At 42.5% G+C, this 22,075-nt stretch overlaps 1 protein-coding gene across 3 annotated transcripts; it reads right to left on the reverse strand.

The window, feature by feature from the left end:
• Positions 1 to 1,067: 1,067 nt before the first annotated feature.
• On the reverse strand, positions 1,068 to 22,061 carry ccdc93 (coiled-coil domain containing 93). Of its 3 annotated transcripts, XM_005943402.2 has the most exons (24): positions 21,928 to 22,061; positions 21,297 to 21,410; positions 18,944 to 19,038; positions 18,577 to 18,688; positions 18,067 to 18,165; positions 17,069 to 17,125; positions 16,839 to 16,939; positions 15,846 to 15,875; positions 15,467 to 15,503; positions 15,239 to 15,337; positions 14,500 to 14,550; positions 14,203 to 14,289; positions 13,799 to 13,912; positions 13,574 to 13,636; positions 12,678 to 12,751; positions 10,306 to 10,387; positions 10,141 to 10,215; positions 9,934 to 10,005; positions 6,044 to 6,152; positions 5,845 to 5,927; positions 5,633 to 5,670; positions 5,424 to 5,508; positions 5,052 to 5,165; positions 1,068 to 1,682 (listed from the first exon to the last, which is right to left on the reverse strand). In XM_005943402.2, exons 1-24 carry the CDS (start codon positions 22,012 to 22,014, stop codon positions 1,626 to 1,628), a joined length of 1,935 nt encoding a protein of 644 aa, XP_005943464.1. In that variant the 5' UTR covers positions 22,015 to 22,061; the 3' UTR covers positions 1,068 to 1,625. The 3 variants fall into 3 exon arrangements, with proteins under 3 accessions (XP_005943464.1, XP_005943465.1, XP_042084905.1); XM_005943403.2 differs by lacking the exon at positions 15,846 to 15,875 and having other exon boundaries at positions 21,928 to 22,060; XM_042228971.1 differs by lacking the exons at positions 21,297 to 21,410; positions 21,928 to 22,061 and having other exon boundaries at positions 18,577 to 18,651; positions 18,944 to 21,290.
• Between the last annotated feature and the right edge of the window lie 14 nt (positions 22,062 to 22,075).

Below are 22,075 nucleotides of genomic sequence, written 5' to 3' on the forward strand. Positions count from 1 at the left end.
ATTCTCTGTAAGATTAAAGTCAGCTATTGAACGGCGAATATTTTGAAGTAAAGGCTTTAAAACCAAGTTAGTACAAATGTCACTAATGTCACATAACTTTCCCGACATGTTGCCAACAGTAATGTTTTAATGTTCTTCATTATAAAAACATTTGCGCATAAATAAGTGACATAATATTCAGTACTTACTTCTGAAAGTTTACTCTTCGTCCGCTCCGCTTCCGCCGTTTTTTTTCGGCAAAATTATCCACACCACCGCCGCGCTATGAAGTCTGGGATATGTTGGGCCATGAAGGCTACACCGACCCATCTTTAAAATTCAGGGAAATTAAGGACGCATTTGAGGGCCGCATTTCGAGCAGCCTTTGAATTGGGACAGTCTTCGTCGTGTCGCTGTGACATAATCGGCCTTAAAATGCGGCCTTTAAGGCTGCAGACCCCAAATCCGGTCATTGGTACTTCCTGGCTTGTGTAGTTACTAGGTAACAAAAGCTCAACACTGCCCCTAGCGTCCTGGAGCACTTCCGTTGTGTTTTGGATTTTGTATGTGTTTTGTATTTTGTACGTGTTTTGTATTTTGTACGTGTTTTGTATTTTGCGCGTTTTGGAGTTTGCACGTGTTTTGGAGTTTGCACATGTTTTGGATTTTGCAAGTGTTTTGGATTTTGCAAGTGTTTTGGAGTTTGTACGTGCTTTGTCTCTAGGGGCCACCGTACCAATCAGCCCAGATATCAAAGAGAAATTAAAAATGCATGCCGTGGAAGAGTTCGGGTCTCAGGAGATTAAGGTTATTTGCTATAAAAAGCCAGACCAGGAAAATCTCCTTCATGTTTTTCTGTTTTATCATCAGTTACTTTGACACAAAGGCTGCGACGCTTACACCTCTAATGAAGTCTCACAAGTGTCAGTACTGATAAATGATCAGAATTACATTTCTGACTGTCTGAGGCAAAACTGAATCGAATTGAATCGAATCAGGACCTTGTGAATTGGAATTGAATCAGTTATAGAAATCAGTAACGATACCCAGCACTAGTTATCCTATGAGACAGACCACAGAGTTTATGCTGTTTGTATAAGCAATTCTTTATTCATTAAATACTGCATCCATGGTGATTGGATGGTACATGGAAGACAATCTTCAGAGGCATGTAAATACACCAGGAAACTCTCCAACACAAAACCATCATTATTACAGGTTATGGGATTCTCTTCACTGTTGCAGCCTGAACTCATGATCAGCATAAAGACGTACGTATACTTCACAGTCAGTGCAGTGCGGGGAGTTAGTAAAAGTTGCCCAGTATTATTAAACACAATGTCATGATTTGCAAGACTGTTGTGGAGCTCTGGTTAAGTTTTTTATTGTTATGTTTACCATGAAATGTAAAACATTAGGTAGAACTGGCTGATCGTGGTCTTAATTAGTGACACTATGATGTTACAGAAGGTGTGATTAAAACAATGATTTGCATTTATGTCGTCCAGTCTGCTGCATCTGGCACATGTGAAGAACACAGTTCATGTCCAGGATTTTATATGAAAGTCATCCAAGTAATTCGATTAGTAACTGGTTTGCATCATATTTATTACTTAGAATGAAACACACCAACAGAAGGGTCGGAGCTAAGAGGCTCCTTTAGCTCTCAGTTTAGACAGCAGCATCTCATTCTTCCGACACTCCTAGTGGGGGAAAAAGGAAAAAAGTTATTATTGTTACATGATCATTACACTCAGAGGGTCATTGTTGAAAATTATTATAGCACATTTCCTGAAATACAGATTATGGACCTCAACAGCAGAAAGTAACAAGCCTTTATTTAAGGCAGACCTATAGTAGAAACTAGGATGCAATGATCATTTTTCAGAATAAAGCCTAATTTCAATCCACTCAATCGTGACCTGTGACTTACTGCAAAGCATTTTTAATTCTGAGGTGACTCTTTAATCAAAAAGACAGCTCAAATCAAATCTGCAAATCTTTTTGATTAAAGCATTTTTCATTAGAGTGGGTTGATATTATTGGCTGATGTTAGCTATGATCTATAGGTATCGACAGTTATTATGGGAAATACACAGGAAAAAACAAAGATATATATACACATAAAAAAAAAACACCACCACCAACAAAAACGAGACCTGGGAGAAACACCTTTTAACAATGTTATTTGATGGCACTGCACAGTTTGTCCACTAGATGGCACTCTTCAACTCTGTGTTTGGAAAGCTACAACCGCAGACACCCAATTCAAACACTGGGAGGCATAAACAAGTAATCTGGTGACATTATCTATATTTAACATTCATATTAAAACTTCATTCTACTCCTTTTTCAGCATGCACATTGTGTAGCTATAGAGACACATGAAAACTTGAAGTTTTTTCTTCTTTTCTCTTGTTATTTCAGTTATATTTGCATGTTTGAATAGAACATAGGTAAGATTTACACTCCCACTTTTTTCATATTTAACTGTGTTTGCTGAAACAAAAGTGTTGCTTTATTGACTGCAAACTATACAGCACACAAGTCATGTAATTTATTTGGTTAATTTGTTTTAATATATTATGACACACTGTTTTCTAAATGGTGGTGTGCACGTTTGTTTTCACATTGTCTTGTGATCGATTTGCATAATTTGCAGTGAATATTTTTTCTGTTTTCTTGAATTATCCGACTGCTTTTTTCATTCTTTCCTGGTTTAAGCTAAAGAAAAGGCTGAGGATGGCGCTGGTTTAAGTGCAGAAGCCCACCAAACAGCTGACTAATCAGCTGATCTACTCCGTGGCAGGACTGCCAAGCACAGACTCACAGCCTGAGTTGAAGAGGTATAGCTTGTTACCAGAGAGACAGAAGGCAGGAGAATAAACCAGCTGTGCTCTACTAAACCATCTGAGGTATACCCTGTCATGATTCATGCCTACTGCCTCGCACCACAAATGAACCAGCTGCTAATGGATGCGACACACAAAGAACAGCTAACTGAAGGCCGGACATTCCCGAGTCCCATGGATCCCTAGAGGAGACTGGTCCCATCCAACTACCAAATATGTTTTCTCACTACCACATTGAGGCTCCCGTCAGGCATCATAGTGGCTAAGGTGAACAGGCTTATGGCTCGATACATGAGTGGAGCCACAGAAAGGAATTAGCAGGAGCACCACCGGAGGGGCGAAACACCAACAACTGGTGGACAGAAGAGTCACTCAACAGTGCAAGACCAGACCTACCTGTGGGCTAAGCCTATGACTCAGTGCCGCACACATGGATCCATGAATGCCTAGAACTACAAAAGATCAACAGGACCCTAAGAGCCTCCGTTAGGAACTCCATGGGGATGTGGCCAACATCACTACAGGCCAGCTTCAAGCCAATAGGATGAGTCACTATCAAGAGCAGGATTTACCAAGGAAATGCTCTGTTCCCACTGCTGTTCTGCATAGGCCTGAACCCCTGGACTGGAATGGACCAATGCCAACCACCTCCTCTACATGGATGACATCAAGCTGTATGCCAGGAGTGAACAAGACATCGATTTACTGATCTACACCAACGGCACTGGAATGTCTTTCGGGCTGGAGAAGTGTAGTTGGATGGTAACTACTACTTAGTAGTCAGAACTGAGGGGATTGCAGACACTGAGGTCAGCTACAAGTACTTGGTAATCCCACGGGCAAATGGGAGCCACAAAGAGGCTCCAACCACCAAATACCTGCACACAGTAAAGCAAGTCCACAGGACTCAGCTGAATGGAAAGAACAAGATGGACCTCAGGTCCTCACTCTGAAAAGGGTGGAGTGCCCATTCTGGGTCAGGGACGGGAATGGGAAGTATCTAGGGGTCTTGTTCACAAGTGAGGGGAGGGGGGAGTGGGAGATCAACAGACGGGTCAATAAGCGGTAACCTGTCAGTCACGGTGAAGAGAAAACTGAGCGAAAAAGCCAAACTTTCGATTTACCGGTGAATCTACGTCCCCACCCTCACCCTGAAAGAACAAGATCATGGATGAAGTGGTGTAAATGAGCTTTCTCTGAAAGTTGGCTGGCCTCTCCCTTAGAGACAGGTTAAGGATTTTAGACGCTGGATTATCTCTCTCGGCTGGCCGAGCTGGAGGAGGAGGCTGAGGAGGGGGAGGTCTGCTGCGCCCACGACCAGGCAGCAGAAGAAGATGGATGAATGGAAATTCACAAAGTCATTAGCACTTAGAGCTATAACTCTGAACCTGTTTTCTTCAATTAGTAACAGTAATGTTGTCTTTACCTTACAATATAAAGCGCTTTGAGGCGACTTGTTCAGATGTGACAATATATTCTATAAAAATTAAATTGAATTATTGACCTGTTTTATAGTAAAGTTTCGGTAGCTTCTCTGCATTGTGTTAGCACATGGCATTGAAGAAAATGATAATAATTCTAATTTCTTTCTTATACTTAAATGTTGTATCGTTACAGCACATTCAGATAGAAATCTGCTAAGAATTTTTGTTTTGTATTTCAACCCTGTAAGCTTAAAGATCTAGAGGTGGTCAGGAGAGAGGATGTTCAGGGACTTATTTTAAATGCTTCTATGTCTTAAATCAGGACAATCGATAAAATAATGAGTGGGTTAATTTGAGAGAAGATGACTGAGTGAATAACTTTCTGTTGAATGTAGCTTTCCAAACTGAGATTGGGAGAAACTCAGGCATGACTGCGAATGACCTCACATCATTCTGAGGTCATTTTTCAATAAAACACCAAACTATGAAACATTTGTCAACAAACACTAACTGTTCACTTTTGTAGGCACATCCATTTATCACTAACGCTGTCTAACACGGCAGTCGTTGGTTGTGATACTTTTGATTTTTTTGCTTCACAGCCATTCTGAAGGCTACAGTTTGTATCTTCCAACACGATTAGGTGTTATGTTTTGTGAAACCCATCTTTATCCCTAAGAATAATAGCTCACTATAGCTTACTGAATAGCATTCATCTTTCATTGTAATGGTATGCTCTAACTGTAAATGCCCTCTCAGAAACAGCCAGCAGCACTTAAGCACATGCTTTTCTTACCTCTTTAAAGTCCTTGACAGTTTTGAAATACAGCCTCTGCTTGTCAAGGAGCTCCAGGTACTCATCATTCAGCTGATCTCGCCTCATCTTGTTCTCCTGCTTCTTTTTCTCCATCTGAAAAAGCAGAGAAACACATGCCATACCAGTACTGCAGGAGTCTGTCTCGAAACAGGAGAAACTTTGCATCATTAGGCTGTGACATGCGGGTCCATATACCCTGAGCTCATTATCTTATCTGTAGTCAGGATTATCAAAAACATTTTTGTGTGTTACTGATACTGACCACTAAATCTGTAATTTGGTTCCATCCCTATAACGCACGTTTATAAAGAGAAGAGCAGCAGAATTCCCCTTTTACAGAAAGACTTGTACCTTGATGCGATTCTGTTTGATTCCCTCGACTATCTGCTCCATCTGTTTGAGGAACTGCTCTTTGGCAGCTGAAGACGACATGGCTCTGAACAAGAGTAGAGGACGTTAGCACTGTTTCACTGCAATGAGCTAAGAAACGTACTGATAGAAAACTATTCACTGGAACAACATCAGTGTTAGACGTGGCAAATGAGCAGAATTATACTTACTGTTGGAAGTTGTCATGAATAGAATTCAAGAGGTTCACCTACAGAAATTAAAATTTTGTTATGAATAGCATTAAGTACGAGTCTATTTGTGACACTTACCAAGGTGTTTAATCAGTCACATATCTCAAGTGAAACAAAAGCCAAATGCTATCAGAAAGTTTACTGGCAATCATTGTGCACCCTGCTGACAGGGGTCTGCTGTGGTTACTTACCTCCTTTTCAAGATAGACTTTCTTATCATCCAGTGTATTATACAGAGTGAAGAATTGCTTAGTCTCTTTGTGAGTAGCAGAAACTGAAAGGCACAAAAAGAACAAGCATTTCTTTATAACTCCTGATTTTTATGGGGTTGATTTGTGACCTGCACACAGCAACAACACTGGTCAAAGCAGATGAACAGGAGGAAATTACCTTGACTGTAGAGTTCAATGAATCTCTTCTGATACTGTGTTAGCTCAGCTCGGCTTGGCACCTCATCAATCTTCCTCTGCAAGATGGCAATCTCTCGGTTCCTGCGAGCCTGTGAAGAGTGAAGCGATATATACATATATGAATGAGTGAATACGTTCCTGATGTAGTTATCACTTGGGCGAGCTACATCGATCACTAAACAAGACTTTTTGTCCACCACTAAATGCGGTTGGTTAGTGATCGCCAGTTTGTCCATCTGTAACTTGAAGTCTCCCCTGTTTCTAAAAACATTTGTGAATTCCAGCGTCGTACTATGATAGGATGCCACCTGTGCAACAAGTCCAGTCGTGATGTTTCCTTACTAATAAATATTCCACGGTCAACTATTGTTGGTTTATAACAAATAGGAAGCCACTGGGAAGGACAGCAACGCAGCCATGAAGTGGTAGGCCATGTAAAAGTCAAGAGCTTCGTGGAATGTGTTTCCACAGTCGAGCAGCTGCATCCAAGCCTTACATCAAGTGCAACACAAAGCCTCGGATGCAGCTGCTTGGTCATGGAAACCCATTCCATGGAGCTCTTGTCTAGGTTTGGTGGAATGGGGGATTATGATGTGGGGTTATTTTTCAGGAGTTGAGCACATACCCTTAGCTCCAGTGAAAGGAGACTTTTTGGATAATTTCATTCTCCTAACTTTGTGGGAAAAGTTTGAGAGAATGCCCCACATGCCATCCCAGCCTACCTTCAAGTTTGCGCGAAAAATATATGAGTGAAGCCTTACAGACTCAGCTGTTGCCCGGATTAACAAGGTATGTGTCCGTTATTGAGGAACCAGTATTGAGAAGTAGGCTAATGGAGCAAGAAGGCACAAGGGATGAGAATAGGGAGCTGTTGGTATATTAATATGCAAGTAATTCTTGTGGAAGGGGTTACATGAAGAGCATGTAGCACCTATGGATTTTCTGACACCCAAAATCTAGACTAAAAGTAAACAACTACTAGGTCAGGGTTCTAAGGAGCGTGGAACGAAAAGCGTCTGGACTTCTTTAAGTTGCTTGAAGACGTTTCACCTCTCATCAGAGAAGATTCTTCTGTTCCAGGGTCAAATGGTGGGGAGTCCCAGATTTAAGCTCTGTGGAAGTGTCCCCCCCGAGAGGGACAAAATGACCTCCTAATGATCCTCTACCTAATCACATGAGCCAAGGTGTGAAACTGGGTGTGGTTCACAATCAGCCAAGGTTTCAGGTGAGCTCATTGGGAAACCTAGCCCCACCCTATTATGTGATTCATGTGATTTCCTGAGGTCAGATGGCCCAGGATGTGAGTGGGCGTTAAGGCGTCTGTGAAGGGATCTCAAAACTGGATTATAGATGGCAGAGAGTTGGTGTCATAAGCCCCGCCCTCTGTTCAAAGATGGTCACTCACAGTGGACATAGATACTTCTTTCACTCCTCTTTCAAACCATCTGTCCTCTCTGTCCAAAATGTGAACACTGGCATCCTCGAAAGAGTGACCTTTGACCTTTAGATGCAGATGGACTGCTGAGTCTTGTCCTGTGGAGGTGGCTCTTCTGTGTTGTGCCATGCGCTTGTGAAGTGGCTGTTTGGTCTCTCCAATGTAGAGGTCTGGGCATTCCTCGCTGCACTGTACAGCATACACCACGTTGTTAAGTCTGTGTTTTGGCGTTTTGTTTTTCGGGTGAACCAGTTTGTGTCCGAGTGTGTTGCTGGGTCTGAACACCGGCTACATAGGGGATGACAATGTTGTTGCGTTTGTCTTTCTTTTCCTCCCTCGCTGGTGTCTGATCTTCTTTTCTGTGCCTCTTTGCTGACTTGATAAAAGGCCAATTAAGATAACCACATGTTTTAAGCGCTTCCCTGACATGTGTGTGTTCCTTCTTTGTCCCTTCAGGCAGTCAAAGAGGTGGTACTGGTCCATGTGTGTGGGCTTCCGGTAAACTTCAATGTTGACGTTTCCATTCTCCTCAATGTGCACAGCACAGTCCAGGAATAGCAAACAGTTATCCTTTGTGTCTTCCGTGGTGAACTTTGTTTTTATCCACAGCATTGATGTGAGCAGTGAGGGATTCTACTTCGTGGGTTTTGTAGGTACCAAGCACTAAGAACAACTAGTGCATTGAAGACATTGAGTGCAAGAGAAGCGGACCTAAAAAAAAGAGGATCATAACTAAGCTGGAAACCTGGACCATCCATAGCCAAATACCAAGACTACGTGACATACACTCTGGAGGTCTACCAGAAGATGTGAATGAAGGATTATGGACAATCCTTGATGTGACGATCACTGAAACAAACCTGACACCATGGCAGCAGTGATAACTGAGGCGATCGGCTCTAAGATGAACAGCCACAAGGAGCAGTACCCTCCACGGAGAAAGAGATTAGAGGCCAAGATCAAGGCAGCACAGATGGAAATCAGTCAACTATTGGAGCTGCACAAAGGTGTGAAAACAAGTACAGCAAGCTGTCCATTCCCGAGGCCTTGGAAACAGCCAAGCAAAGACTCACAGCCTTGGCTTGCCTTCGACGAGACCACAGAGATAGAAGCCAGGGAGATAAACCAGATGTTCTCCAGTGAACCATCCAAGGTGTATTCTCAAGGAACAGCCCCAACAAAGCTTCTAATAGATGAGACACACTGAGAATGGCTAACTGAAGGCAGGACAGTCCTGATCCCCAAGGATCCCCCCAGAAAGGACTGGTTTCAGCACAACATGGAAGCTCCTGTCAGGTGTTATAGCGGCTAAGATGAATGGGCAATAGATAAGTGGGGCCCAGAAACACCAGAGGGGCAAAATAGCAGCTACTTAGAAAGCCTTACCAAGTTTTATCAGAATTCATTCAAACCTTTTTGAGCTAGCGTGTTTACAAACAGACTGATTACACAGACGCATGCAGACACTACCAAAAACATGACGTCCATGGTGGAGGTACAGGAGATAAAGAAACAGCTTCTCGGAGTTCCCCGTCCCGGTCCTGGGGCCAATTTACTTTTCATCATAAAAAACATCCTTTTTACTCAACTGCAGAGTATCACAAAGAGATAGGTTTGACTCAGGGACTTTTATAGGTAACTACCCAAGTGCTTGCTCAAGGGGGTCATTTGATTATTGGGATATACTCATTATTATTGTAGGGTTACAATATATAGTGTCACAGACATGGGGGACAACACCCCCTTTCCTACTGGTAGAAAAATGCACCACTGTCAACCAATCAAAATATGATGTGGCAACACATGGAATTTGGCTGCTTAGGAAGAGGGGGAAGTTTTGGGAGTGACAGTGGTGAAAGAGAGCGAGAGCAATAGTGAGTTTTGTAATGTGAGAGATTTTAATCAGCTTTTCTGCCTCGGTTATCCCCTCAAAACTGAGTCTTCTCCCAAACCAACAAAACACAAACCAAAAATCAGCAAACATAACTCACAAAGAAAGAACAATATAGAAGTGTACCAAAGACTAAAAAGAGTGAAGTCCATGGTTTAATAACTGGTTAGCAAACTGATTTACTCTTTACCAGGAGGTTTGTGTTAGTTTAGATCACTGGTTCTCAAAGTGTGGGGGCGCAGAGTTCTGACAGGTGGGGCGCAGGTTACCTGGCAGGAAAGTCACGTGGAACTAATGTTTAACATCGGAATCACTTTTATGGGAGAACAAAGAAATTCGCGGCATGCAGGATAATAACATGCGCAACCGCTGCAGCTGTGTGTGTTAGTCGACAGCCGCAATAAAGAGGTGCACAAAAATTGCAAACACGTGGTCGGGTCTGTTGCGCATCGTTTACAGCGGTGCTGAAACCCAGGATTGGGGCGCGAGAGACCCGACCACCTGTTCGACTTACAGTCGTTACTGTGGTTTAAGAAGTAGTTACCATGAGCAGGCGGATCTTCTGTAGCTTCTCTCTCCCTGTGTTGTACTGTTTGTCTATCAGCTGGTCCCTCTCCTAAGGAAAGAGAAAGTGCTGTAAATCAAGATTATCTGAGTGGAAAGCTCAAGTTAACTTTCACCTACTCACAATCTAGGAATGGCAACAATGACTTTATACTGTAAGAGACGACAGCCAGCGTATGATATGTACCTTCTCTTCCTCTGTATCCTGTCCTGATGCAGACTTTAGCTCCTGAATGTTCCTCTGCAGACGAGCCATCTCTTCCTGCATACAGAGCTCAGGCATTAAGAGGAAGAAATGGTGCTAGTGACCATCAGCAGGATACACAGTGACAGTGATTGCATTGATGCTCACTCTGCAGTGTGTGCGGAACTCCTGCTCCTGCTGCTTCAGGTTCTCGTTCATCGTCACCAGAGCCCTCAGCTTATCGAGCAGCCTGTTCAACAAAGAAACATTTGATCAGAAAGTCATCGACTGATGAAAGGAGACACATTTTGTCATTGCCAGTAACCTCATGTGTTTTAGTACAATTGTCACTAAAACTTCCACAGTCGATTCAAACTCTAGCATTAAATATAAGCTGGTTGAGGCAGAAACAATATGGACTTAATTCTGATTAGAGTCTGGAGAAGGAATAGTTTATTCTTCATACAAATGGAGCAGCAGGGAGTACATACTGGACATGGGGTGTCTGTGTTTGTGGTGTGCTAACAGAGAAGACAGCAGCATGTGTTAGTTAGTAATGTAAACCAGTTAATAACACATTCAAACAGACTCATCAGGCAACACAAGAACAACCATGAGACTGCTTACTGAGCAGCACACGGACGCTTCCCACCACATGGACTGCAAAAGTACAATTAGCTGTCACAAGAGCTCCCCTCGACACAAATGAGCAGGTCTATTAACAGGAAATAAACCTATTATTACTCACAGCTGCTTCATAGATGCACAGAGGGCAAAGTCCAGTGTCAGGTAAGGCCCAGAATCATGGGTTACATTTGCTGCTGCACTGCTGCAGCTGAACAGGCAGCCAATCATTTGATTTTAAAGAACTTCTTCACCACAAGATGTGACTGCTGTTGTTTACACTGGACTTTCAACACTGAGGAGACGTCTTCATATATCATAGCATGTGCTGCTATAATGATATTAAACATCATTTTTTGATAGAGGTGATTCATCTTTTACTTGTTTGTTCTAAAATAAATAAATAAATAAAAAAACCCAAACAAACGACATTGGGCTGAGCTGACGGCGTGTTCGTTGAAGGTTCTTCGATCGTTAGTTGATCTTAGAACCTTGATGATAGTTTCAATGCAAACGAAGTGTGGCAATAAAAACAGAATAGCAAAAATGGAATAGGAAAAAACGATTTTTTTTTAATATTATTTTTCAGTAAATACTTTCTGTCAGTTTTTCCTGGAATAGCGTTTACATGTGTTAAACTCACAGCCGGCACAGAGAGGATATTTGGGCAGAGTTTGGAAGTCGTTCACCTTCTGTGGGGGGTTTGAACGATCACTTGATGTGTGACTAATGAATTCTCTGTGAAGCCAGCGACCATCTGCTCTTTCTTACCTGTCTGTAAAAGTTGGTTTGGCCTTAAAATAACTGCAGTGATTTATCAGAGTGCAGAGCGTGAAAGGAGAGTCCAAAGAATAAAATACAGGAGGTTCACAGCAGGCAATTTACTGCATTTTAAAACGGTGCAATCCATGCATTATTAGTAAAACTGCTGGTAAGCCATCTACGCAATAGATTTTTTTACAAATAGTGTTATTAAAGTGTTTATTTATTCATCGTCAGGATTCAATCGGGTGCTGCACTTTCGGTTCATGCTCCAAAACCCTCGCATGTGGCTGAATTACAACAATTCAAAGACGAGCGGGCCGAACCCCCCCCCCAACCACAGGAAGGGGGCAAAGACTTTGTCAACACCACTGTAGAGATCTACAAGAAGCTGCTTAAACCAGCTCTGCAGATTAAAGGGTCAAGCCCATTTTAGTACAGCAATCACACACTATGTTTGTCAATACAAAATGTGGCAAATCCACTTAGCCAAGAAAATGGATCGAACATCAGTTACAGAAACGATCGCCTTCAAAAAAGGGCCATACAACAAAAACTGACCAACATCAGAGCAACATACATGCTGGCTTCCTGCAGAACTTTTCTTTCCCTAGCCAAACAGGAGTACCTCCCATCTCTACTGAAAGGGATTCTGGGAAATGCAGTCTTCTAAAGATAATATGTATTGAACGCTCTTTCTGGGCAGAAAATGAAATCCATAATTAGCAGCTCTCAGATAATCTGTTGCTGGCAATAAATCACTTACAAAATAACCCACAAAATGCTGTCATCAAACCACACAGAGTGCAGTAAAGTTACAACATAAAATGGTATATTATGGCAACAAGCCCATCAGTAGGTGCCCATCTATGTTTGACAGCACATTTTACCTTTATTTTTTATTCTAATGTGGAGCAGACAGTGTCCACATTACAAAGGTGCTGTGTAACTACCAGTACATTCAATTTTACTCCAACAAGAATATATACTAGGTGGGGAACTGGTTGATGTATTGTTAAAAAAAAGTGTATAAAAAATGTATATTCAAGATTTAGATTAGAAAACATTTCAACGCACATGTGTGTATTTTGAGTTCGCAGTTCTTGAGAATAAAACGTTAGCAGATAACAGAAGGACCGTTTTTGTTGACTCACCTCCTGTCAGCCTGCTCCTCCACTTCTTCCAAACACACCAACTCTTTCCCCAAAGTCTCTGACACCTTTGTAGCCTGCAAATTAAAGCTACTGATCAAAGCATCTGAATGGCTGATAGCTCCCTGAAATGTAGAACATATTACACTGGACATTTCACTGAACGTTTTAGCTCAGTTCTTTGCCAAACAGTTTTGACTAATTCTATTTCAATGTGAACAACTCTACATGTACATGCATGTGGAAAAGAAGGCGCATCCTGATGATGAGAGGATAAGATGATGGATGGCGTCCCAGGGAGTCTCCTCCCAGATCTGGACCAGAGCTTCAGATGGACCAAAGAGGTCAGGCAAACGTGTGGCCCAGGCATTGGTACCAATATCCAGGTGCTGTTAATCGAATGTAGACCAACGGTCTTAAAAAAGCAAAAATGCTGCCCCTCAGTGGAAAGTGTTATGGTGTTATTATTACAAAAAAAAAAAAAAAAAAAAAAAAAAAGATTCCCAGAAGTGGACCCAGCTCAGACAAACTCCATAAATACTGGCAGCAGCAGCTGGTACCAGTACACCCGTACACCAGTGGCATCAAAATCCTACGTCGCCTTGTTCTCAAGTCATCGCAAGACTTTCAGAAAACTTGACCTCTGACATTTCTGATTTCCTGTCCTGTGGTGACAACAAAATAGGTCACTTCTTAAATCCAAAGGTGATTTTGTGTCCCAGCTGTGTGTGTGTGTGTTAAACAATCACAGTGTAATATATCAGGTGTTGTTGTTCATTTGAAGGACCAGGTGTTTTTCTATCATTAAGAGGCTGCACTTTCATTTGTACCATGGTTGGAGGTAAACCAGTGGATCAGATCCATACTGGGCAGTGAAGTAAGCCTTGACCTGAGCTCACCTCCGTTAGTTTCCTCTTGTCCTCATCACAGCCCATCTTCACCTCTGCATGCTTGGCTTGCAGCTGTGGCCACAAAAACAGATACAGTCAAAGCTCTGACACTATTACGACTGCCACAACCAAATCACTTCATGCTTTTGCTACATTAGGATCAAAAGTTTGCTTCACAGTTACCGAGACACAGTTGAGGACGGCACATTCATTAAACCACAGTGACCTACACACCTCCCCCAGCTCTTTAGTCTTCTGCTGGATCTGTTTGTTGAATGAGGCGACCACCCTGTGGTGCTGCTGCAGTGGGCCATAATGCTCATGCTCCTCTGAGGACAGCTCTAACTGCTGCAGGGACACAAGGAGGACACAACAGTCAGCAAAGCAATGCTCTTAGAAAGATGAAGATGTCTTCCATTAGGTGACATTCTGGTTTGGATTCATGCTAACTGGTGATTTTTTCACTGCGTTTGATTAAGAAGAAAGTCCGAATGAACACTTTAAAAAGCTGCCAACACACAGCAGCATCTTATATACAGTTGGTGTTTAGGACAGAACTGTACTATAAGATCACCCTCTCTTTGACTAACACAGCAACTGCAGTCTAAACTTGGACCAGACAGTGTAGAGCTGCTTACCTTCTCAGCATACTCAGAAGCAAACTGTTTGATCTCTTCAGACTGCAGCCCGACGAGCTGACCCACTGCACTTGCTGTCAGCTTCCCCTGAAAACACAGGCTCAGTCACTACCACAGTGCAGCGGTGAGGAAAGGCAACAGGAATCAAAGAAAACTCCATGCAATCAACAAGATTATTCAGTGAGAGCTGAATATCAGAACAGCCACTATTTGGCTCCTTTACATACATTTATATGTTTGGGTTGTCCGGATGCAGAAATGTTCTGCTTCTCTGTGCCGTGTGTTTCATTTACATACCTCCTCTGTTGCCATGGCAGCCATGTTGGTCATCAACGTTTTAATTCGCATCTAGGAAAAAAATAAATGTCATTTATTTGTTGAACACAATATGGTCTTATTTTATTATTCCAGGCTTTTTAACAGACCGATGACACAGATCACAACAACCTGAGAGCATCCACACGCTGGCTTTGACTCAGAGTTTTTCCTTTTCATTAGTCAGCTATAGATTTTTGTTGTACTTCTAAAATGGCAAAGCCCACACCAAACAGCATTATTTTAAGGCCCAGGAACAACAGGAAAATCAAGAACAAGAGCACGAGACAGGAGACATTAGTTCAACCCAAATAACAGCAGACGAGCTCAGTTACTGTCTTATCAAGCTGCTTTTCATTTCAGCTAAAACTAAACTTGGCTCACTGTTAACAGTCCTGACAGTACACAAAAGTTATGATTCACTGTGAATCTCTGTGAGTTTCTGTGGGAGCTGACTGTGGTTCAAATGTGTACAGCTGAACTTTAAGTCTGTATTTACTCTGAGTTGTGGCACTGTTGCCTAGTACTTCCTTGGGTGTTTTTCTTACAGTATAAAGCGCCCTCAGGTGACTTACTGTTGTGATTTTGTGCCACATAAATAAAACTGAAGTGAATTAAATGTTTAAACTGAAAGGCTTAGCGGATCATTTTTTGCCCTCTACTGTAAACGTGTGCCTAATTTGTCTTTCTGTATAAAATGCTGAGTAAATAAAGTTCTCACTTCCTCTACTGCCTGCAGGTCCTCTTCCTCTGACACGTCAACCACCCCATGAGATGCTGCCTGCGAGCCACCGGCCAGTGAAGCCTTCCCCTCATCGACCTGAAAAGGGGCAAAAAGAAGAGAAGATGAAGAACGGAGCAAAATCCTTGCTGACCAGAGAGCAGCCAAACCTCCCTGCAGCTCTACCCACAGTGGAAGCAGCTACAGTCCAGGCCTTCAGGCGCCTACCTTGTCTTGTTTGCTCTGCTTGCTGAATCCATATCGCCTGGAAAAAACAAAACAAACAATGAGTATGAGATATGACTTCAGATTGGAATAAATCCAAACCCCCAAAATTCATTTACATCATGCGATAAAAAAGTATCAGCACAAGAAAGCGCATGAATCCATCAGGTGGACAAACTACATGGTTCCTCGATCTGCAGTGTCTGTTTAACTAAAAAACATAAAATAAAATGCAGGAGTGCAGTGAAGCAGCACCACAGTCCATCATGCCAAAATAAGTGTGCACTGTTTGCATTCTCTGACAAACATGTTGAACCACAACACAGGGTGCTGTAAGCAGATGCTGCCCCCCCCCAGCTTCACACAGTTATACAGTACTTACAGCAAGAGCTCTGACATTCTAGTACAGAGGCTAGTACAGGGATGGATGAATGAAAAAAAACAAAACAATATATCAGATGAGACACTGAACATTGTCTAAGTTTAAATCTCAGGTTTTTAATTCTTGACTCGTTTCCTATAAACTAAGATCTACGCTGACACACTGAGAGGAATTAGACACAGAAGGTCAATTTGTGGCGCCCAGAGAAGGAACAGCCCAACGACTGATCCAGCACACAAAACCTCTGTATTCCTATGCATTTACTGACCACCTTATTAGGTGCACCTTGGTGGAGCGCTACCTGAAATCTACGTGGTACAGACTGAACGGTGTAAGAATGTTTACATTATGTAACTTCTGCAGATTTTTCATCACAATCAATCCTTCTAAAATAAGACATTGTAGTTCTCTTCCCTTTCTTCTGCTGCTTTCTAACACAACATTTAAGCAGGTAGATGGCTGAGCTTATCTGAAACTTTCACCATGTTATATGAAATGTAAAAACATCGGTGGCTGCCAGTCCTGCCCCTCAGCCTCGTAGGAGATGATGTACCATCAGTTTTCCATCGCTGCTCTTAGATAAACAGAAGGCGAGATGCAAAAGCCCTTTGCTGAGATTGGGTCAGTTTTAAATGCATTAAATTTGTAATTGGGTGGTGTTTAATTAAAAAGAACAGTTTAACAGATATGTCCAATAAAGCGAGCAGCCAGTGCACATTTTAGTCCTATTATTACTATCCTGCTTGGTCTATAAACATCAGAAAATATGAACAAAGCCCAGCGGAGAGAAAAGCAACAACAAAACGAGGGCACCAACAGCCTTATAAGAATAAAAGTTGATCTACAAATGGCTCCAAAGAGAAATGACAGAGAGAGCTCAGCGCTTTCTATTTACACGGAAATACAAATAAATGAGACAGACGTCTTACAGCCGCTTTGGCAAAAGATGGATTAACAGGGAAAGTGATGCACATCCCGGATGTGAAAGCTCACCTTCCATATTCCAACAGAGTGGAGTGGACCCTGGACTCCTCATCCAGCAGCTCCTCTGCATTCCTGTGCCTCCTGTACTTCCTCTGTGGTTTGTACACTTCCTAGAAAAGAACGAGGCTCATTCAAAAAAGCCCAGCAGTTATCTAAACAACAGACCTACGATTTGACTTTGCTGATTAAGCAGGTACATTTCATTTTAGTGTATCGTTTGTATCGGTGTCGTCACTCACCAACACGTCCAGCACTGCCCTCACTGCTTTGTCTTTCCTCTGGACGAACTCTTTATCCTGTCACAGTACAGTGAACAGCACCTCTTACACACAGGACGTTTAATGACATGTGGCCGACCAACACTAAACATGTTTCTATGACTGCGAGGGTTGTGATACAGCGCTCATTAAAACTTGAATACCGTGTTAGACTTCTGACACTGAACCCCATTCCTACAATGAGACACGAAGTCCCAACGTTACTTTCTTGCCTTCTTGTGATGTTTACCATGTTAATGCCTTTGTGTCTCATTACTTTCAATTAGAGTGTGTACAATCATCACTACAAGCCCACAGATCTTCCTTCTTATCTTGATTACTCAATATTTTATTGCCTTATTTTTCTGTCTGACTTTGTATTTCATATATATCATGACTACTTTCTGTTTTCATAAACTCAGTCCAGTTAAAACAATCACACTTGAACGTAGGTCAAGATGTAATTAACCAGAGGAACTCCAGGTGGGCTTCTCTGGAAAATCCTTTGTACTGTTACGCCTACCTGCCATTTATTATTTTTTGTTTGTTGAATACGAGAATAAGCCCAAGAAAGAGGAAGCAGGTGAGAGAAAGAGTAGAAAGGGGGAGGTTTGCTTTGGAGAGCAGAAACAAGAGAGAATGTGTGTGTGAAGGAGAAGGAGACAGGCAGGAAGCAGATGTCTAAATACTCATTAGAATTAAAAACCTGGACTTGACCACCCAAAGAAATGGAAGCTGCACAGGAGAGATGAAGAGACTGCAAGCAGGGTGGAGAAGAGAGCGAGAAGGATGGCGGCAAGAGCCAATGGCACGGTTGAGGAGACGGTAGTAAGACCTGTTGCCTGTGTGTACGGTATGGAGATAATGGCACTGAGCAGAGGTCATTAACAACTAAATTCTTTAAGTGATTTTATGAGCTTTGTATACAAAGATGTGTCCAGTAAAGCTACGCCCTGGTCTTCATGCTGAATGTCTGTTACCTCTGGAAGGCTGTGGGACTTCTGGAACTGAGAAATGGAGTAGGCTCTCACATAATCTCCCATCTCTTCCCGCGTCTCTATGGCTCGCTTCACCAGCCACTGGCATGAAACAACACACAGCTCATCAAACACAAGGACGAACCAGCAGATACAGACTGACCATGCCCATGCTCCAGCTGGACCTGCTAGCTGTACTGGATCTGATGCCAGCAGCAGTCAAAGCTCATTAGCTAATACTAATGTTACTCACACGCTTCCAGGCAGCTATGAATACGTTCTTTAAAGACAAATCACAAACATCATATCAGCGTTTTGAATTCTGTAAAGTATGAAACCCTGAAACTGTGATGACAGGAAAACGTCAGCACTGAATGTGGGTGTGTGAGGGTCCGCCTAGGGGAAACACTGCACACTTTAAGTAGACCACTTAACCTTTTCATTAGCACTTTCCTCAGATGCATTAAGCACATTAATGCATCTGAGATTAGTTTGGCTGAATTCTCCGTGTACCTGTATGACCGGGAAAATGTGGATAAAATCCAACCCTTGGATCTGATGGGGTTCCAGGCGATGAGGACACTTCATCTTTGGTAAAACAGAAACAATTTTCTCTGTCAAGGATCTGCAACGAAACAGCCCTTGCCACTGTTAGAAAGAAACCAGTGTGAAACTGCAAAACCCAGACAAAGAAAAACACTTAAAAGGGTGGAAAAATGTAACCAAATATCTGATGACATTATCCATCTGAGCTGCTCCTAAGTTAGCAAAATTATTCATTTTTAACTGGATTCAAATGTGGCTCGTATGATGTGTCACTTTAAATTGATTTATCTGGACCAGTCTAGAGAAACTCGGAAAGAAATCAGCCAACACTCACATTTTTTGCCCAATAGTTGAGTTTTCTTGGAAAAGAAGATCCACGTCTATGTCAAAATTACAGGTGGTGATGCACCAGGTCATACCCCCAACCACCTGTAGAGGAGAACTGTGAGCTGAGGTTTTCTCAGTTAAATGCACAATAACAATAAATACTTCAGTTCACGGTAGAGGTGGGCTAGCTAATCCAACAGAGAGAAAAACCCTAAAACAAACCAAAGAAACCTGTAGTTTCTCTGCTTCCAACTCGACTTCTCTTCCTGTATCAGTGCTGATGTGCTGGTATTGTCTGAATGGCGACACCCATCATTCAGGAGAATACTGCAGTGCCTACCTACACCTAAATGCAGAACATAAATAGAAGTGGCTTTCCCGCTGCCGGTGATATCATCAAACATGTTGGCTTTACTGAGACCTTCATTCACAAGGCGTCACCACAGTAGGTCGCTCAGCAGATGCCCTTGCTGCAAACCCAAAGGGATTTGTTTCTCCTCTCAGAAATCAACCAGGGATCCTAAACTTGTTAAGCAAATATCTAAACAAGTACAGGATGGGATCAATGCTAAACACAGTTTTCAAATATCTGGAGTATGTTTTTATTCAGATTTTAATCCAACAGTTCTGACATAAAGGAATGATTCATATCTCTGCTGACTTGATGTTTCTGTGTTCATATAAGTGCCAGTCATCAGTTGCCAGGTTGCAGGGGCAGTAGCCTAAGCAGATAACCCCAGACCTCCCTCTGCCCAGTCAGAAACACTGCTGCATTTCAGGCCAGACAAGAAATATCATCTCTCCAGCATGTCTTTGGTGCACACCGAGGCCTGCTGCTGATAGGACAAGCCCAGAACATCTCACCCAGGAGGCATCCTTGTCAGATACGCGAACCACCTCAACTGGCTCCTCGCAGTGTCGAGGGGCAGCATAGCAGCTCAACTATGAGCCCCTCTCCTCACCGTAGCTCTAAGGGAGATACCCTTAGAAAGATAACTAGTCTCCTAGTTGCCCACAGCGTGATGCTGCATCACACATTTCACTGTAAAAGAACGGCTTCTTCTACAGCACTTTTCTACTCTGAGCACTCCAAGTGCTTTATGTAACTTCACTCACAGCAGAACTTTTTTTTCTATGCCTCTCCTACATACATGCTTCTAACTAACATTCACACACATTCATACTCTGACATCACAGAGCAATTTGAGGTTAGTTTATTGCCTAAAGATATTTGGCATGCAGACTGGAGCAGACAGGGATCGAACTACCAACCTTCAGATTTGTGGGTGACCTGTGACTGTACAGGCCAGGTGATAAGCAGTGCCTGGTTTCCATCTGGCATGACGATTGAACTCTTTGGCCTGAATGCCAATCTTTGATTCATCAGACCAGGTCATTTTGTTTCTCATGGTGTGTTTTGGCAAACACCAGGTGGGCTGTCGTGTGACTGGCCACTCTAAAGGTGGAATGCTGCTCAAATGGTTGGCTTGGTTTGTGCTCTGACATCTACTGTCAACTATGGGACCTTATATAGACAGGTGTGTGAATTTCCAAATCATGGACTGTCATCTAAATTCTCCAAAGGTAAAGTTGTAAATAATAATCTACATGTCATTTATTCATTTATCTTTAATACATTTGCAAGAATTTCAAGAAAACTTTATTTACTTTGTCATTATGGGATATGGCGTGTAGAATTCTGAGGTGAAAATTAATTTAATACATTTTACAAAAATATTTTCTACATGGGAGGTTGTATCTTGGGTCAAGGTTTTCAACAGGCTGCTTAGAGTCATTCTTTACCACCAGGTCAATGCACCAGTGATTATTACCCACAGATTACTCTTCCTTTCATATATCACATGGAGCCAGCTGTGGTGGTAGAGCTGATCAAGCCTGCAGCCCACATGCTAAAGTGTCTTTAACCAAGATACTGAACCCTGGGTTGCTCGCAATGCATCCATGGGGGAGGGGGGAGAGAGAGAGAGAGAGAGAGTGAGTGTGTGTGTCAATGTCAGAGAGTGCTCAGATAAAAGCCGACTGGGTGAATGAGAGCTGTCAGGAGGCACTTTGAATGCTCAGCTGAGTAGAATGATGCTACATCAGTACCAGTCCGTGTAGCCAGCAAGTGCTTGGTGGAGAAGTTTGTTTACTTTTTGGTCACACATCACCTCCTCACTGCCTTTATAGTCAGCTTGTACTCGGATGTGTGTTTAGCTCAATTAGTGAAACGCTGAAATGCTGAACATTTTTTTTGTTTCCACCTTCAGCAGGAACAAGTTGTATTAATCTGCTAAAACCAGTTGGGATGGAAGACGAGCAGAGAGGAAGAAAAGAGCAATCAGAAGTCCAGCGTATACCTTATCAAAAGGTGACAATCCTTTAATCCGGGCTCTGAAGTATCCAGCTGCCAGCAGGAGCTCCAGGATCTCTGTCAGCTTCACGCTCTGCTCTTCATCCTCCCGGGTTTCCACCTGCAGGCCAGAAACACTTCATAGCTCACACATGGCTGAGGTCCTAATCCGTCTGCTCTCAGACCTTCACATTTACTCTTCCGTTTTTTGTTACTAAAATTACTACTAGCACGATTTTAAACGTTATTAACTCAATCCCAGAAGGTTGATTCTGTTCGTCTGGACGTAGCGATTTCACTGGGACAAACGTTTCGTCACCCATCCAGGTGACTTCTTCAGTTTCAGCTGACTGAAGGTTTCCTCGGTCTTATAAACAGTACTTTCGCACAGTGACTGAAACCAGCCCACTGAAGGAACAGCTGTGAGGTCAGTTTCTTGCTCATTAATCAACAGAAAAAACTTTTTGGGATTTACTTGCGTGGATGATTTAGCATGCATCAAAACGTTATTAATTCAACATTAACAAACTAGCTTCACCGTTAGCTTCAGTGTTAGCTTGTATCGATATGCGTCCGCAGTGTGACAGTTCAAGCCCATCATCACAGCAGTGTTGAAATCTGATCCAGCTACTTTGTACCTGGATGAGGTTGCCGTCTTGGTCATACTGAGCGCCTATTTTCGACCCGGTTCTTACTCTGTGGAAAACAGATGTAGCCACCGCCATGTTTAACTGCACTGTTGATGACAGTCACGTGACAGTAGCACATGACAGGAAATATTAAACA

Source organism: Haplochromis burtoni, unplaced genomic scaffold, assembly GCF_018398535.1.
Source record: "Haplochromis burtoni strain Fernald_Lab_line unplaced genomic scaffold, NCSU_Asbu1 Contig_372, whole genome shotgun sequence".
Taxonomy (NCBI): Eukaryota; Metazoa; Chordata; class Actinopteri; order Cichliformes; family Cichlidae; genus Haplochromis; species Haplochromis burtoni.